The sequence below is a fragment of the Crocodylus porosus genome, unplaced genomic scaffold (assembly GCF_001723895.1).
Source record: "Crocodylus porosus isolate Cpor-Errol unplaced genomic scaffold, CroPor_comp1, whole genome shotgun sequence".
In the NCBI taxonomy this organism is placed as follows: Eukaryota; Metazoa; Chordata; order Crocodylia; family Crocodylidae; genus Crocodylus; species Crocodylus porosus.
The window spans coordinates 39418534-39437900 of NW_017728918.1; the positions used below are offsets into that span (position 1 = coordinate 39418534).

The 19367-nt window shown below is 37.1% G+C and overlaps 1 protein-coding gene across 1 annotated transcript in view; it reads right to left on the bottom strand.

Annotated features, from left to right (window-relative positions):
• CSMD1 (CUB and Sushi multiple domains 1) overlaps window positions 1-19367 on the bottom strand; it is a 1867828-nt gene that overhangs the window by 270735 nt on the left and 1577726 nt on the right. Inside the window, exon 38 of the mRNA XM_019538151.1 lies at window positions 860-978. Within this exon, the coding sequence (XP_019393696.1) occupies window positions 860-978 (119 nt within the window). The remainder of the gene's footprint in view (window positions 1-859; window positions 979-19367) is intronic.

The window sequence follows — 19367 nt, forward strand, 5'->3', positions numbered from 1 at the left end:
AGCAGAGATAGGAACAACGATACCGTCCACCAGGGAAACAGGCAGCCTCCATAATATATTAACCAGCAAAGTCGTGGCGGGCGAGATTTCGAGGGTGTGACGTTCGCCCTAACGTGGCGGTGAGGGGCGCTAGGGAGTTTCACGGCCGCCCTTAGCGTCCGCTCCCTCACATCATCATAATGACAAAAGTGCAACTGAGCAAATCAAAGCAACAGAACGGAGAAATGAATTTAATCACTGAAACAGACATTTTGCATCCTGAAAGACAGTGATATTCATAGAATACTAATACTAATGCCATTTCACATAGCTTATTTCATAATGAACACATCTCTTATTTACAAAAGTAAAATTATTATATAATAATACATTTGCATGTGTTCACTTAACTAAACAAAATAATTAGTATGAAGAAGAGCAGGAAATGGTTATTTATCTTAGTCTAACTTTGGTTCCCCAATGGTGGGAAAAGAAGTAGACTGAATAGTAGGGCAATATTCAGAGTAGTGGTTTAAAATTTTTGACTGACAGCCATAACTTTTCAGAATTTAGCAGTGCCCATTTTCAAAACTAATTTAACTTGTGTTTTGACTAAGGAAAAATAATAGAGCAATTCTATTGAAAAAAAACCTCAGAAAAACCACAGAAGTTCAAAATGTTTTTGACACTATGGATCCTTATTTGAAATCTCTTGGTTATCTTGTCTATCACGTGTAAATATTTGTACAAGATTTTGAACTACGATTGAATTGCTTCATATGGCCCTTGCAGAATCTAATCATTTGGGGCACATAATACCCTCAAATTGGGGGTACTGGGGGGGTAAAGTCCTGAGATGGGTAAAGAAAAAAAGCCATACCTGTAAGGTGTATCCAGGCTCACATTGAAATGACAAAACATCATTCACCATATATCTATCTCCAGTTTTGATGCCATTGCTAGGAATTACTGGTTCCGGACAAGCGGCAAGGCCTACAGCTGAAAAATGTAAACATAAAAGATTTACAAATATAGATAAATAGATAATAACTGCTCTCTACTCTTCTTATAAGCTCTCTTTACAGTTTTATGATGCTGGTTTTATTAACCAGTATCACAAATGAATTAAAGTCATAGTCCATTTGCTCAATATTAGATTCAAACATATTTAAATTCCACAGTTCAATGTACCTTTGAAATTTCCGAATTATTTATACCCAAAGATGCTAACTCACGTATATTGTATCTGCATGTTTTGCCATGTCATTTTTATATTCTACAACTAGAATAATATATTTGATATATAAAAACTATGTATGTTCTCTTTTCTTTGGAGACCTTCTCCATGTTTTCATTTCCTGGTAACAAAAGCCCAGATCAATCAAGGAACAAAATCTACTTAGCCAAAATATAGTTATAGAGACAAAGGAGGGTTTATTGCTAGGAGGTGACCAACCAACCAAACTAAAGTAACAGAAAACCTGCAACTTCTCAAACCAGGAAGGAAGCCTTTCTTCTGCTCTATGAGACCAGAAACTAAATGGCTAATAACACTAATATTATAATTATCATCTCAAGTAATCTGGGCTAGCATTGCACTGAGATGAGTAAGTCATTTCAGGCATCACTGCTTTGATTTCAATTGGTTTATGCATTTAAGGTTGGTTCTCTTGGCAAAGAGGACTAAGAGAAAGTAGTTTTAAAAACTCATGCCTGTTCATTTCAATATACTTCCCTTTATAAGTACAAGTCTGCAAACATGGATAGGATGAATATTTGTGCACATAGCTGTATGTGTGCTCAAAGAACACCCAAATAAGTAATGATTTAGAGACTTTTTGGGAGACTTCTCTGAGCTCAAGTTAAGGATTTAAAAAATGGATGCAATACTTCACAGGAATATAGTTACAGAGAATTGTCTCCTACTTGAGTTTATATAACATTCTTGAAAGTCAAAAATGAACTAGATTTGAAAGTATTCATTAAAAAGTCATGTGTTAAAGCAACCTACCATTGACAGTTTAACATTTTTTATTTAATTCTATTATGGTGTCATGGGTGTGAAAACAGAACAGGATGGAAACTGCATTTTCAAAGTGTCATAATGACTTCAGTATTTTCTGTCAGACTTCTCAGTTAAAGGCCAGTTGGTTTTTAGGATTTTTTTGGCTGCGCTGCTGTGTAGTTTTCACTTCACTGGCTTGCATAATAAATTCCACTAAATACTACAGCTCTTACTGTTTTCTTATGGAATCTAACCCCACTGGTGACAGTAAGCGTGATTTGACAGTGTATTCAATGCAACCATTACATGATATTTGGCCTTACTGTGATATGTGACATTTTGGAGTCTGTTGTTCCAGATGGTTCATCATGCAACAATATCTCAGATTATCCACCGAGACCCTAGCCTTTCTCCAAAAACATAATTGTGCTTCAGATAATGCTATTTACAGTTTTTGATGCAGACAGGGTTTTAGCTTTATGCCCCAGTCATTTATTTATCTATTGTTCATCATCACAGAATACGAATACTTTAGAAAGCTTACTTACAAAACTCTATTATTTCATTCTATGTACTGGCAGGAAGCTTATTTTTTTTTCATTTATATTAAATTAAATTAATGTATTTATTTTATGTACTAGGGAAGGGAAATATTAAAATAGGTTCTGCCTTTTGATCTGAAGTTTAAGAGATTTGGGACATCTTGTAATGTTTTTGGGAAAGAAATTTACAATCATGGGTTTATTCAATTCTTTAAAAAGCACCCGGTGCAGTGGCACAAGCCTATGTACAAATGCCTTGTGAGTGAAGAATGCAGACTCTCTGACTGAGTAAATTGGTAATGGGTATGTTAGGTTATCTTTTTATTTCTTTCTCTGAAAGCTGTACCTCCTGAACAAAACAAGCAAGACAAATTTTAAGCACTGTGTGGGTGCATCCACACATGCAGGGGTATGCACTTGAAGTGGCAAAAAACAAACAGCACAAATTTGTGCAGCTACCTTCTGCTGCTGTGCACACCCCTGAACGTGCACTTTGGCACAGGGCAAAATGCCCTTCTTTGGGGAAACTTTGGGGAGTGCTGGAGGAGCCAGGGCAGAACTGGAGGTGGGGAGATATTCTAGCCAAAAGCCAGAGTACCTCCCGGGAGGACTGAGCCTCTGTGTCTCCTGGCATGTGCTCCTGTGGTCTTTGTCACACCACCTTTTTTCACAGCATTATTTGCTACTGGGATTTCCTGGTAGCAAATCTGCAGTGCAGGGTACATTTTACTATGCTGGGCATGCGGTTTGTGATGCTGCAGAGGTTTGTGTGCCTGTACATCAGGATCTGGCCTGTGTGCGCTTATAGAATGATGTGTTTTGTGTTCAGCCACAGTGTTTCAAGCATCTATGTATTTAAATCCTGCCTGGTAGAGGGATGGTAGAGTGAGGTACCATCTCCAAAGATCCAGCTGAAGAAATGGAATAGCATCATTACCTATGTCAGAGCCATGATGTGCCGGAAGCAAAAAATTCTTATTTTTGAATGATGATGGAACAACATTCTAAGAGAAAGCACAAAAAATAGTGGGTTCCATTGGCTGGCTTCAGGAAACTGCCAAATTTCTATGGTAACCAAACTTTTAGCCTCTCGGCCTGGATGAGTCATGTAGGGTTGGTCCAGGGTTGGATCCCATTCATAGGGACTCTCTCACACATGGGACTGGGACACAGTCTGCATGAAGGGCTTTGTATGAACTCACAGGATGATACTGAAGTAAGCATACTGCACCTATCAAAGTCCACATGCTCCAATTTCCTTCTACCATATATATAAGAATCAAATATGGAGCTCACTCCTATCTCACCTTCTTAGATTACCTTATATAAGCAGCATGGCTCTGCCAAATCACATTTAAATGTGTTTATTAAAGGTGTTCTCTGCAGAGTGAAGAAGACAGCAAATGGAATGAAGGCCATATTCATTGGTGGTGTGATGATTTATGATGGAAGTATGGGAAAGTGCAATGTCATCTTGATGGGATAATTTGAGTTAAATATTATTAATGATAACAATGAAACAACAGCTGTAGGGAAAAACGCATGCCATAAATGAAACAGTTATTTAAGAAAACATGCTAAATGTACTCAAAGTATTTAAATTGGTTCAGTGCTCACAAGTGATGGAAGGAGTGGATAGACACTGACAAGAAATTTGTAACATTCATGAAAATCTTAAATAGACACCTTAAATATTTGTATAAAAGGGAGACAAAGTTAGTGATGTGCAGGACTTATTACATCATGTTGCATGTATGGTATAGAGACTTGAGGACTTAGATGATTATAAATGGCAGATGAGCTTTCTAAGTGCAATTGTTAGAAATTTAACAGAAGATCAAGTGAGGAATGATTCCCTGAATCAGGGGAATTGGAAGATGCACGTAGAAAGAGATATTTTGATGTGATTTAGGCACATGAAAAGAATCTCTGAGGACACAATGCCCCCAGAATGTTGAGAATGTAGGTAAAGAACAAACAGCTCAGAGAATATCAAATAAAGATATAAAGATGATGTATATTATTACAAGAGGTGAGTACCTCAAAGGAAATTATAGCAGAAAGAAGATGAAAAGGAAGAAAAAGATGAATGGAGTCAGAATCTTGCCCAACCCAAGATGCTGCAATCAACAACTGATGATGATGATAAACTTGGTTAAGCTGCTTCAACTAATATTTTTATTCTGTACAACTATACTTAGCACAGTGAACATAGTGGCTGGATCCAGAAGAGTGGGGACCTAAGGTAGTGGTGTGCCACACACCGCAAATTCAGGTGTTTCTCATGCTGCTATCTTGCAGGGTGGAGTGGGGTTCGCCCCGGGAAATCCTGGGGAAAAAAAACCCATGTGGAAAAGCAGCAGGGCAGTGCATGTGGCTGCAGCATGCACCATTTAAAATCGGAGCCTGGCCCTCAAGAACTACATTTTGTGACTGCTGGCCAGGCTCCAAGCTGCAGGAGCACCATGGCTGCAGCTTCCCCAGCTCCCAGGACCTCAGGTAAGGCTTCTGGGGACAGCACAGTTGCTGACCCCAGTCTCCCTTACCTCACCCAGGATAACCTGCTGTGCACCAGATAGTGCATGGCATGGGTGTTCCCCAGAGACAAGTAGCAGAGGTACAAGGTGTGCTGCTGCTTTTTGTCCCCAGGAAATAAAATATCAATGCTCATCTGGATGCAACAAGTGAGAGCAAGAACAGTTGATTCAGTATTTTCTGACTGCCAGGATATCAAGTTTAAACTCTTCATCATTTTCAGGTTTTCAAAAGCTTGAGCTAATGAATTCTGTGTTAACATTTAAAAAAAAAATTGGTCACTGAATTCACATAAAGTATAGAAAGGGCTGTGTAATATATTTTGTGATTATAATTATTTTGGTAATAGTAATGTTAAGATTATGGCTCTTCCAACCATTAAGTAAGCAACACAAGTGTTTAAACAGGGCTGTACTGCAAAAACCAAACAAATAGAAACAGACCAAAACACTGGAGGTCATTTTGTGTTCAACTACTATTTGCAGCCAGTTGTTCTAAATGTTCTTAGATTCTAATAAATACGTAGAATTTGGTTTCTCTTTCTACTACCAAATAGACTTAATATTATTACAGCTCTCTCATACTTCTAATAGGTTACAAAAATATGTAATATCTTTAACCAGAGTATCTGAATATGCTACACAAAGGTAGCGAATCATTGTTTTTATTTGATGTATACGGAAACAGAGATAAAGAGAAGAAAAATGATTCCTAGAAAAACTGAAACTGCAGCAAGGTCATGAAAATCTCCAAATCACTATCCTTTCCACCCCTATTCTAACCATTAAATTGCACTGCCTTCCTAATAATACTGTTATTGAAGCTAGGTACAGACATTCAAAATGCCTGAGGCAGAATTGATCATGATTACATGGCTTTCTGTAAGTGGCACAGTTTAGATTGGTAGTGAACAGAACATAAATTTGCCCTTTGGTGCGGGGGCAGGGGGAGGGAAAATCTTAGACTGAGTTTCAGCATATTTAAACAAGCTGGTGTGTGCCAATCTTCTGTTCTGTTATGGGTATAGTTTCCAATCACTTATACCAGTAAAAGTGTAATGTCTGCACCTGGCCTAGTTTTAGTTTATTTTTTTTCTGTACGAGGTGCTTTTTCCAGAGGTATATACTGAATGTATTTAAAAGGGAGGCTTCTTGTTTCTATGTTCATATTTCACTGTTAGAATTGGAAACAATCAAGTTATATATTTACTATATTCAGATCTCATAAAAATAAGAATATTAACATTACATCATAGACTCATAGCAAATCAGGATTGGAAGGGACCTTAGGAAGTCATCTAATCCAAACCCCTGCTCAAAGCAGGACTGTCCCCAACTAGATCATCCTAGCCAAGGCTTTGTCTAGCCAGGTCTTAAAAACCTCCAAGGTTGGAGATTTTACAATCTCTCTGGGTAAGCTGTTCCACTGCTTTACTACGCTCCTCAGGAGAAAATGATTCCTCATATCTAACCTAAACTTCCCTTGCTGCTACTTGACACCATTGTTCCTTGTTCTGTTATTTGCCACTATCCTCTTGGAACTGCGCTTCATGTTGTTGAAGGCTGCTCTTAAATCCTCCTTCAGTCTTTTCTCCAGACTAAATAAGCCCAGTTTCCTCAGCCTCTCCTCACAAGTTGTGCCCCAGCCCCTTCGCCATTTTTGTTGCCCTCTGCTGGACTCTCTAATTTATCTACATCCTTTCTACAGTAGGGATCCCAAAACTGAACACAGTACTCCAGATGTGGCCTTACCAGTGCAGAGTAGAGGAAAAGAATTATTTCCCTTGATCTGATGGCAATAATCCTACTAATACAGCTCAGTATGCTGCTATCCTTGTTTGCAACAAAGGCACACTGTTGGCTTTTATTCAGCTTATTCAGAAAACAAAAACATTTTAAGAACTAAAATTTATTTAAAAATATATATATTGGGATCAATTACAGCTATATTATAAACACATATGTCCTTAATACAATTAAATCAAAGAAACTGTGCAATGTTTGCTACATTGTATGATAAGATAGCAAGTTTAAATTCAAATATATGGAAATTAAACGAAAAACTAAAAAAAATCCAAGGGCTCTTAAATACATTCAACTTGACTGTGTGAAGTCAGTGATAAAGGAAAATATTTTATATTTCAATTCCAAGAAATCAAAACAGAATGGGTTTTGCTCTCGCAGCTCAACTATTCCTTTGCAGTACAATAGAAAACACATCAATGTCAGCACTGATAGCTGTCGCCGTAACCTTCTCCCACTCACCTCCTGAAAAATTATTGGCTCCAGCAGTGGTATGAAACAAACATACCAAATCTTTATAATTATATACATTCTTACAATTACCCCCAACTCTACTCAGGCATTGTGGCATTGATAGCAGAAAGAAAATCCTCCCTAGCGTATTCATCAATACGACCGGGTATTAATGTCCCTTACAAAATGCTGTCAGCTAAACAGTTTGACTGAAAGAAGCAAAGACTTTTTTTGCCAAAAGCAACAAAACAAAACCTGCACTGTTCAAAAGCCTTCAGGGCACAATATTGTTTTTTTTCGTTTCCTTTGAGGAACATTAAACTGGAGTGAACAACTCTGTTCTTTCTATTTGTTCTTGGACAAGGGTGTATTTTAATCTACCAAAAAATAAAGTTGTACTTCTTTTCACAGAGTAAGGCCTAATTTGGAAAGCTACCTGGTCCACTGAAACTTTACTACCGTGAAAAGTCAATGGGATTCTCTTTAGATATAAGACTGTGTAGTCTTGTTTCAAGGATGAGTGCCTGCTTAATTGTGAGTGAGGTTTTGATGATTTGTGTCTATTTTAATAAGGGATAGATCAGGAGGATAAAACGTCTTGCATAAAAAACCTCAATCGAGACATAATCTATATTGTCTATAAAAATATACATTTTTAGTTTACAAGATTTCTTTCTTCTCTGCAGGGTTGACTGATTTATTTCTGGGATTTTATTTGAGGTCTTTGTGCTAAAATAATTCACTTGACTGTGTTCCTGTTGCCAGTGAAGCAGTAATTTCAGTTACCAACAATCTTTGGCACTCAAATACTTACTACACACAATGTTCAGAAAAACCCAGGATAATTAAAATTCAGTCTAAGCACTCACACATCAAACATTTCATGCTACTTTGGTTTAACCACAACCGCTAGGCTCAAGAAAGGAATAGTATAACTCAACTGAAGTCTCCAGCATTAAATTGTAAACAAGTATTTTTTTAAAAGTTGAATTGCATAAAATGGACATTTTTCAGAACTAATTTAAAATACTAAGCACCATATTCACATATACAATATTTACATATCTTTATGTTTGAAATCCTTGTGTTTTTGCTAATTATCTATGCAGTTCTTTCCTTCAAAATATCCCTGATTTCAATGATAAGCTCAAGAAGAGCTCCGACTGAGCAAAAACTATTATTTCAGTAGTTGATCTTGTATATATTTTGCATATATAAGAAAAGGCTTGTACTATTAATGAAGCTGAAATTGGAACAAATGTGAATCTAAAACTACACGTGAAATTTTAATGTTTAATATGTACAAACATGAAGACAAATACTTAGATCACAGCACTTTGCTTAAAAGTCAGCTTTGCTCATTGTCAACAAGGAAAACCCAACCAAATTTCAGTACACTGCATTCCTTCCAACTTTCTAATACATATTAGAAATACAAGATAAAAATTATTGTATTGGAATTTCTGGATGCCTGGAATTTATTTTTTTTTTGTAGAATTGGAAAAAACAAACAAAATATGAAAGAATAGTTTAAATGCCTTAGCCTCTATCTTATCATTATTTCCTACATATTCAGTTGTATTGTTCTACATAGTAGGCCACTGAAGCTAGGTTAACACTTATAGTTCTTGCGAAATAACAAGAAACAATGCCACATAAATTTCAATAATATTTACAGTTACCTTCTAACTAGAATATAATTACCCAAATGGGGCCTATTTTGATCTTGACTTGAACAACTTCATGTAGAATGAAGACTTTGTAGAAAACCTAAATTATCATCTTGACCCTAAAACACAAATTAATGCTGCCAGGTCATTTGCAGCAATCCATGGATGATATACAGAAGAAATACAGCACATCTTTAAATAAGATATACTATGCTATATACATCTTGCAGATGCAAAGTTAACTCATGAACCATGTGCTAAGAATAATAATTATTATACTGAAGTTGGTATTCAGAGGCATAACTATGGCTCCATTGAACTAGGTGTTGTACAAATAGCAAATGAATGACAGAGCCTGTTTCAACTCAAAACACTTCAAAATAAAAAATGGAAGGTATAAGGGGTGGGGGAGAGGGGTAACTCCAAAGAAAATGGATCAGGGAAAGGAAGACAAGAATAATAGTAGTAAGTACACATACTTATGAAGATTAACTGCATGCCTAGATTGCAGTTTTAAGAAAAAGAAAAGCCTGATTTATAGCATTCTAGACTTCCAGACATGCTCTCAGAAGTCTGAAAATGAGAGATTGTTACAACTGTTTGGCTGCCGCGACAGTCCTAAACCAAAGCCCTGGGGAGATATCTTATCCTACCGATTTTAAGTAAAAAAGAAAATCATGAGTAGAATTCCATATTTGTTGATTTGCTAGTTATAAGTGCAAGGACAACCTGAATATTATCTTTTTTCCTGGGGTAATGACTGAATGTATATAATGAAATATAAAGACTTAACTGTCTCCACCAGAAATTCCTGCTTTTTTGGAATTTGGATGGAGAAATGATGCCTTCAGGTCTTGGACTCTTAGAATCCCTAAATGCCATGGGAGCTTCTCTGACTTACTGGGATCAGAGGCCCATGTGATTTTAGACCACAGCCAAGCATATTTTAGTCCTATGAATGCTGACTGGAAGTTTGAGGGTAGTTCATAAGAGCTGGAACTGGACATTTCTACATGAGATTCTGACTGCCCAGTAGCCTGATAATACCGTATGGTAGCATATCACAGCATGGACAGTGTTAATACACTATTGCACAGTATTATTAAACTACTGTGCAGTAGTGTCACTTAAAACACTTTCACTGGCACTACTGCACAGTTACTGTGACTTTATTTAGCACGTGTATCAACAAGTACTAAATAAAATGCAGTAACTACTGCACAGTAGTGTTCTCTCTAATATTTCTGATGCTGCATAGATGTGAAAGTACTCTAATTTGATATGAAGAACGGCCTTTTTCTAGGGCTATGCTTTTCTTGTTCTGACAGTCTCTGATTTTGGGAAGCTATCCCAAGTCTTCTTTATGAATACTTTATGAATCCTCAAGGCCTATGAGGAAGCTATGTCAACCTTCATGAGCATCCTTTCAGCATTCCAGAGTATATTTGGCTCTGGTAGTTAGTCACTGACCTGGTCTTTCATAGGGACATTAATCCATGTTACATCTGTTGATTCATTTCTAATTATCAAGTATGCCCTTGTGTTTTTCACACACAAGTTAAAATAAGGTTGGATTGTTTTACCCTTTTTACAAAATGTTTCCTGATTAATAGAATGGTCTGGCTCGTTGCAGAAAGAAAAAAAAGGGAAACAAATGAAAAAGTAATATGGAATACAGAATATGAAGAGAACATTTCAAAGTATTTGACTTAGAACATATAGCAAAGATTTGAATTTTAGATTTTTTCTTTAACCCACCACACATGAGGTACCAGATATATTTTCCACTTTGATGAATTCACATAATTTTAATTAATGTTAATGAGTTATATATCTGCATCAGGAGAATATATGTTCATATATGCGTACTGCAGTATAAGGGATGTGCTTAGTCTTGAGGTTCGATGTTTTAATTTATTCTAAAAAAATAAAAAATTAACTTGTGGGCTTATTTAAAACTCAGTAATGAATTGGGTAACTTCACTTGTTTTATTGTGAGTTCTGACTGACAGGTAATTTGCCAGAAGTATAACTAGTATTTGTAGGGCCCTAGGTAGCAGACGTGTACCTGGAAGAAAGGGCTGGACCAGAGGCATGGAAGCTTCAGGCTCTGGCAGCTATGTCTTCCTGGAAGTGACAGGGGCCCAGCAGGGGGAAATCCAAGCTCCAGAGACTCTACGCAGAATAAGAGCAAATGACCAGGGCCCAGCAGCTTGGAGGCCGCTGACAGTTATGCTGATATAAAGCACCAAATTTGGCAGCAGAATTAACACCCTGGATGCAGGTTCCTACTCCCATCTCTCCTCCCCACTTCGGTGCATCAAGCCCCTCTGTCTGTTGGCTCCCCACCACTTCTACCTGCTCCATGCTGCTGAAGGCCATAAGTGCAAAAGTATTGAGTTCCTCTGCCTCTTCTTTGATGCCTACCACACAGTCATTACCCTGGGCTCACGCTTTCCTGGCCTACTATTAGTTACAGTATTGCTGTTTGCAAAATAAAACTACCTAAACATATCAGCTGCTCTGCTGTAAGAAAACTTGAGGTCCATAAGAGTCCATTTAAATTAATGAAGAATGTAATTAAATAGTAGCATCAGAGCAGCTCTAAAACTAACCTGAAAAGAGCTGTAATAAAATGTATCTTAACTTTCTGTCCCTCAGACATTGAAAGAAAAAAAGGATCAGATAAAAAAAGAACTTTACAGACCAGAAAGCAATGCAGTCATACCAATTTTGCCAGTTCAAAAGGTAAGCTAAACGTTTATGAAGGTTTTTGTGGGCTTATCCCATATGAAACCTCCTGCCTTGTGCCCCTAGGTAAAATAATGTTAAATGTCTACCTTAATATCTATCTGCAATGCGGCAACTGCTGCCTTTGAAATGGTTTTTAAATAAGCAGTTTCAAAATGATTTTACCCTGCATGTTTGCACGATATTTTTTTAAGTGACAAAGAACCAGACTGTCAGCCGGTGTATGCTGGTATGTATAGTTATGCTGACTTCTTTGAAGCTACATTGATTTACACAAAATAAGGCTATGACTTGTATTCATTACCTACTGACCATTTTCCCAGTGACTTTCTGCTTTTGCTCCTCTGCCTCATTTAGGCCTCTGTCCCTCTTCCTTTTCAGTCAGAGTTTGAAGGAAAGGAGCAATTTTTTCCAGCTAATATGGAGAAATTTAAGTTTGGCCATCCTTAAAATATTTATACATTGTGATAAATTTGTCAGAAAAGTGCAGAAAACAACACTGCTCTCATTTGGATTCAGTAAATGACTGGTTGAGGAGCTACTGACATTGTATCCAATAGTCCATGAGTTACAACACTCACACTGGGTGTGGAGAAGTCATGGTTAATTCCCCCTCTATTGAAACTCAGATTTTTTTTACCTCTCCTACCCACCATGTTATAGGGTATTTCAGTATGGTATACACACTTCGAGTCTTAGGAACACAACTGTGCTGAATGTCCTAACCACAACTAGATCCAAGAAGACTCACAACCAAGTCTATTTTCTGCTTCATTTAGATTTTAATTTGGGGTTCTTATGTCTCAAGTTACTGTTCTAAGCACTGGACTATAGAGGATTGCTGCTGGAGCTTTTTGGTTTGGTATAAAATTCTTAAATATTCTTTGAATTCAAAAGAGGGACCAAGCCCTCATGTGGAATATAGGATACATTATTTCAATCAATTGTCCAATAAATTTGTTATGCAAAATGGGACAGCATAAACGAGAAAGACTATAAGGTGACTGTGATTAAGTGATTATCATTGTCAGTCCAGGCCTCTCTTGGTTTGCTGTCTGATACTATGTAAACCAGTACAGCCTGTTCAGTGGTCAGGTTGCCAGTGACTAAACCGATGCTCCTACCTGGACTAACTCAGGTGACAAGGGTTTGTGGGGACACAGCAGTGCTAAAAACAAGACCTGTCAAAGGGTGAGTTCCCTGTGAGCACAGCATACCCTGTGCCCCAGCAGCCTTGGGAGTGACTTGATTTGACTTATGAGTTGGAAGATATGATTTCAAAACCTTTCAGGAGGAGGGAATGAATCCCAAATTCCCAACATCTTAATGGAAGCTATAATCTTTGAAAAGGGATAGCACAGATTTCTTCCCCTCTCCCCCCCCCCGCCCCAATCTATTTTTGTTTGGCTTTTATTTCAGCATGAGCCCCATTACTCAAAAAATGATTAGAAGTCATGTCTACATCAACAGTTGGTTAATGAACACAAGTTATCAGTTGCAGCATCGGTGAAGAATTTATGGCTCTACTTTTTCCTCACATGGATCCCACAAAGAAGGGCAGGATTTTGTCCCTTTAAATGTTGACAACTTTAAACTTTACATCTTAATTTCTGTTCCAAAACTCATCCTTCTGTACTATGTAATCCTTGTTATAATAGGTTACAGTTAGAAAGTGGATGTTCTGTATAAGAATGATAACTTCTTATTGAAGAGATTTTCCTGCTTCCTGTATTCACAGTCACACCTGCTACCTACATTCCTGCTGGCTCTGAAGGGACCATACAGCTACAGAAGAAGGGAAATTATTCTTTTCTGGCATCATGTCAACAAAATAGATAACTAAGCTCTGGTTACTGAATCCCCACCATGACTTGAGCAAAAATATATATTCAAAAAACACCTTAGGTGGAATCCCAGCCCCTGAAGCATTAAGAATTTTTTCCAGACTACAGCTTGTCTTTCAGAAGCCAGAGTTTTCAGGACTGGCAATTAGGAGATGAAAAAAAAATCTCCTTTCCACACACACACCTGCTTCTTTTTATTTGTGAAGCAAGTTTGATCTGAAATAAGACAATAAAAATGAACCTCACAATGTTAGTTTTACATTCACCTTCAAAAGTAGGCTACATTATACTGAATGTAAGTGTGTATAGTCTCAGTATTGTCTCTTGGATAGATATAATCCCCAAAAGATGAAGTTCATTAAAGTTTATGTATAGCTGTTTCTTAAGCAAAGCAAAGAATGTAACAAGTGTAACATGTAGCATCATCTTAAACTTGTTTTGAATTTCACTGAATTCAACACAGTTACTTTAATTTATACTAGCACACAGAATTGGTCTTAACTTTCAGAGACAGTCAGTATGTGAGAACAGCATCCCATGATAACTATATTCCGAGAGAACAAAAACTGAAATACCAATCAATCCATAGAGAAGCTGGGTCTAAACTACAAAACATACTGCCAGAGGTGAAAGCCATTAGCTTTTCTACATTCAGAGCATGAATGAAAAAAAACCATCATGTTGCCTATACCTTCCTAAATATTTTATTTTCACACTTCAGATCATATACAGAAAACAGCCTTTATGTCTGATTCTTGACGGAGCATTTTTTTAGCAATCAGTATTTCTTGGACACTTGATGTAATACATTTCTAATTTTATTTTTTAAACTGGATTAGATTATTCCTACCTAAATAGCAGAAGAAGGGGAAGAAAAGTGAAATGTCTTTGCTAAATACTGATGTCTCCAGTGGATTGTCTTATAGAATGCACCAGCTTTAGGATCCATTAGTTAATACAGAAGTCTGGAAGGCCTTAGGCCTAATGTCTGCAGGGTCTGAGCTACTCTTACTTTTCTGCTTATACTGAGGTATCCCAAGTCTGGACTCTTAGAACCGTGGCAGATGTTGTATTTAATGTGGAACATCTTTGTGGCTGGTTTGTACCACATCTTAAACTCTATGTGAGGCATGTGTCCTGGAATTGGGGCTGCCTTATGCCCAGATGATCGTCTGAGTGCCACAATTGGCCTGAGGCAGCCCTGAGGTCTGAGATACAGTCACCCCCTATCCAGACACCTGGCATGGCAAGTTGCATGATTTTTGGCATAGGACATAAAATTCCTACTATTCCAATTACATCGTATTAATGTCTACCAGGGGCCCTAGGCATAAGTCCAGAATTAAGGAAAAGGTTACGGGGGATATTTTGGAAGCTTGGGCCCAATATTTCACAGGGTTTGCCTCTGTAGGAGGTGACTTACCCTTATGGATTTTGGCCTGGTATATTAAGAACCTTACTGAATACAGAGAACATCTACATGGCACATTTACGGTGCAGTAACCAAAATTACTGCACAGTATGGGCATGCATTGATATGTGCATAACTGTACTGCGCAGTAAATATGGTGACTTATGCTGACTTGAGTGTAAATTTGATACCTGCATCATGCAGGTATCAAATTTACACTTGATTAGTTACTGCACTGTAACACGTGTAGACAACTTACTGCACAGTAATACTGCACAGCTCCAAGTCATTCCACACACAGCATTAATGCACTTTAACACCTGTATGTGTGGACACCAGCCTATTCCCTCTTACTATGCAGAAATTTACTGCTCAGTAAATTTAAGATGGCATAAATGCAATGTGTAGTCACACCTAGAGGGTATTTCTTCAGGCAGTTATTTAGTTTTTTTGTTAAAGGATTATAAACATGGAACCTTTCCCTTATCCACATGACTATCCAAGCATATTTCACCTCCTACATGTTTGTCAATAGCTTGAATTTCATAATAATATGCATTAGTATTAAGAAAAGGATATAATTCCTCCTAAGCCTGGAGAAAATTTTGAACCTTTAGTTTAGGACATCCTAAGACTGAAACAACAACTAAGTTTGGTGATCTAGAATTTACATGGGTTTGAGACACTTTTTGACTTAACTTGCTTTAATGCATTGAGTCAATGAAGATTCAAAGATTATTTAATGCATGGATTAGTGACACAATAGTATCATGTCATGTTTAGGCAGTATTATGCCATGCTTAGGAAGTAGATACAAACTGGCACAAAGCCTACATTATAGTAACTATCATAAAAGCTTCACAGAAAGTGAGAAAAATGTTACCAGCTGTCTTTAAAAGTTGGGCTGTTATTTATTTACAAGCGTCTACAGGAGGGGCTGCAAATACTAAAGTTATTGTATCAAATTTACTTATTGATTTTTCACCCACTTTTTATCAGCTAAATAAAATAAAATAAAATAAAATCTTGAAACCTTTCACCTGATCTCTTGAATTCAAAACAAGCTTAAAAATGACACAGATATATGAACATAAAACAACAAGAACACACTTCTCTTAGCAGAACTGCTATTGCTGGCAAAATAAATGAAGATAAGATAGGGTATAATGGAGACATTCAGTAAAACTTTACATAGCTTTCATTAAAACAGGTAGATCTCTTAAAATTACTCAGAAACCTTCCTGTTGAAGTAATTGTTACAAAACATATACTAATTATATATTTTAAAACAAATCTACAATGTCTAAGTTTCTGCTAGACAGTATCTAGGTATTGCACTTTTGGCTAACTCCAATTTCACTTTACATGCCTAAATGGCACATACACAGGCATCTATCTGCCTTTTTAAGTACTTGCGCATAGTTTGGGATTCTGTTTTTTCCTGTGGAGAAATAGAATCTACCTTCATGTTTTTCTGCTGCACCCAAAATGAAGGAGAGCCCTGTATTTTAGTCCTACTGGTTAAAGTGTTTACCCAGAGAGCAGGAGACCAAGTACAGCAAATTAGTTTTTGATAAACTACAGAAGGGAAGCCAGTGGAGATATTCAAAAGGGAAATAAATGCTGTGGTCAGATCTAGGATTAAGAAGATAAAATAATCCCCTTCTGCTGAAGTTAAGAAAATAAGTCTTAAAATTTAGGGAGAAGTACTAATCTGAAGCATCAGAACTAAAGTATCATGAAGAGAATATAAATGCACCTTATCAGTAGTCTATAAGATTGCATACCCTACTGATAACACCTATTTGACCACTCAGAGAGAAAGAAAAGGGCACAGGAGACAAACTTGACTCATACAGGCATCTTTTTCCATCATACTCTCCATCCAAATCAATAATAGGACTAAGTCCTCCCTTCTATACTATAGCAATGATCACTAAGTGGAACCATATGCAATATGAGAGTTGATGCGATACTGAAATCACTAAAAATGAAAACTCTTTCTTTCTGAGTATACTGAACTAATACACTTTATCCTACACACTTTCACTTTCAATAGCCAACACTTCCTCCAGACCATGGGCACAGCTATGGATACCAAAATGGCCCCACAGTATGCTAACCTTTTTATAAGCTACCTAGAAGAGGAATTCCTCAAGGACTGACCCATCAAACCCTTGCTATACGTAAGATATATCAGTGACACCTTCATCATTTGGACTTAAAACCTGTAATCTCTGATTGATTTCCATCAGAAACTCAACAAGCATCATCCCTCCATCTCTTGAATACTCCAGCACCAGAATTTCCTTTTCAGACACTATGATCACTATCCAGAATGGTAAAATACCACCATATACAAGAAAACCACAGACCAACATACATATCTGCATAGAACCAGCAATCACCCTAAACATACCAAAAAAGCTGTAATATACAGCCATGCCCTTCAGATACCACTGAATTTGCACTGAGGAGAACACCTGTGATCATCACCTCACAAATCTCAAAACAGATTTCACTCAACAAGGATCCTGCTCCAGAGAGATAGATCACACTTTTAAAAGAGTTACCCAGATACCATATGAAAAATTGTAGCAGTACAGAAAGAACCCCCCCATGAATCGCATACCACTGGTTATGAAATAGCACCCCTCCCTGGAACCTATATGGAAAATCCTCAAACAATTGCAACCCATACTAGAAGAAGACCCAGTTCTTAAAGCGATCTTCCCAGAACCACCCACCCTAGCCTTCAAACAAGTACCACCCGCCAACCTCACCAGAAGCAAATTTCCTACACCTCAAAACACACCAAATGAATCCAGATGATGCCATGACAAGATATGTAAAACCTGCCAACATATCTCTACCACCCCCACAGTAACTACACCCCACAACAGCATCATCAGCATTCCTGGATCTTATACCTGCACCTCCAGAAATGTAATATATCTCATCTAGTGAATTATGCCCTGCTGGAAAATATGTAGGAAAAACTAACAACTGCATATCAGAATGAACACACACCAGAAATCTATCAAGACAAGAACATCCAATTACCTGTGGGAGCACATTTCTCACAGGAAAACCACTATCTCTCCAGTCTCTCAGGCCTATCCTTAAAGGGAATTTACAAAACACCTTTCACAGATGAGCCTACAAACTTCACTTCATCATCCTACTCAATACAAAAAAATTGTAGACTAAATAAGACATTAGATTTATGATACGTGATAACCTGCCTAATACCTGATACCTCTCTACCATTTACTAGATTTATTCCCTGCCCCCCACCCTACCACACCGGTCTCTCACTGCCTCAATTTACATCTTCACTGACTGGCTTTCTCCCCTGTATACTGGCCTCTGGCTTCTATTCCATCCAGGAAGAGCACAGACCAACTGTGGATGCTTCCTCAGCCTCATGAAAGGTGTTTGTACCTGAAGGCTTGAAAGAAGATGTTTTTCCAGCTATTTTAGCTGGTCTAATAAAATATATTGGATTTAGCCAAAGAACCTTGTCTACAAAATGTACAGTATTTTTTTCAGTTTGCTAACTGAAAAGGTCGACACCTGGAAACAAAAACAAAAAGTAATACTTCCATTGTTGAGGCCAATTGGGACTATATAAAGAAAGAAAGACAAGAAAAAAGGTCTGTTTTTTCTATATTTCTCCAATAATCAAAACAATGTTCCATAAACAAACTACTTATATTGTTTTATTCCATTGTGAAATTCAAGACCTCTTTTTATAATTACATTTTTAATGTAATGATACTTAACCATATGACAATAATAATGAATGAAAAATCTTTATAGATATACAGAAAATTACAGGAAAACTATTTTAATAATATCAACTTGCATAAGTAGACAGTTAAAAGTGAGCCAGAAGATTCAGTATAACCTTGAGAATAATGGATAAGAGCATTCATTGACTATTATTCTGTACATATATAAACAATTATATTAACTTCTGGTTGAAGATAAAACCCAAAGCTTAACATCTACAGATGTTTGTAAAACGTGCCTAACAGATTCTTAAAAAAATGCATCCTACATAAATAACATTCATGATCTTGTTTTACATCATCATTAGAACAGTCACATTCAAAAACATTTTAACAAACTTGCATACGAATGGTTGTTGTAAGCAGGGAATTTAACCAGTCTGAGGTTGCCCTGTGGTTTGTGTCTGGTTCAGAATACTTATCATCAGCTGGAAATCTGGCCTTTCAAAAACTGTGCACACATTTACATTCCAGAAAATTGTTTATCTCAGTTCTAAAGATTACTTATTAAAGCTTATCCTTGTATTTGCTTATTTGTGATGGCTTATTAAAGGAGATGAATATCAACATTAAAGCTTTCT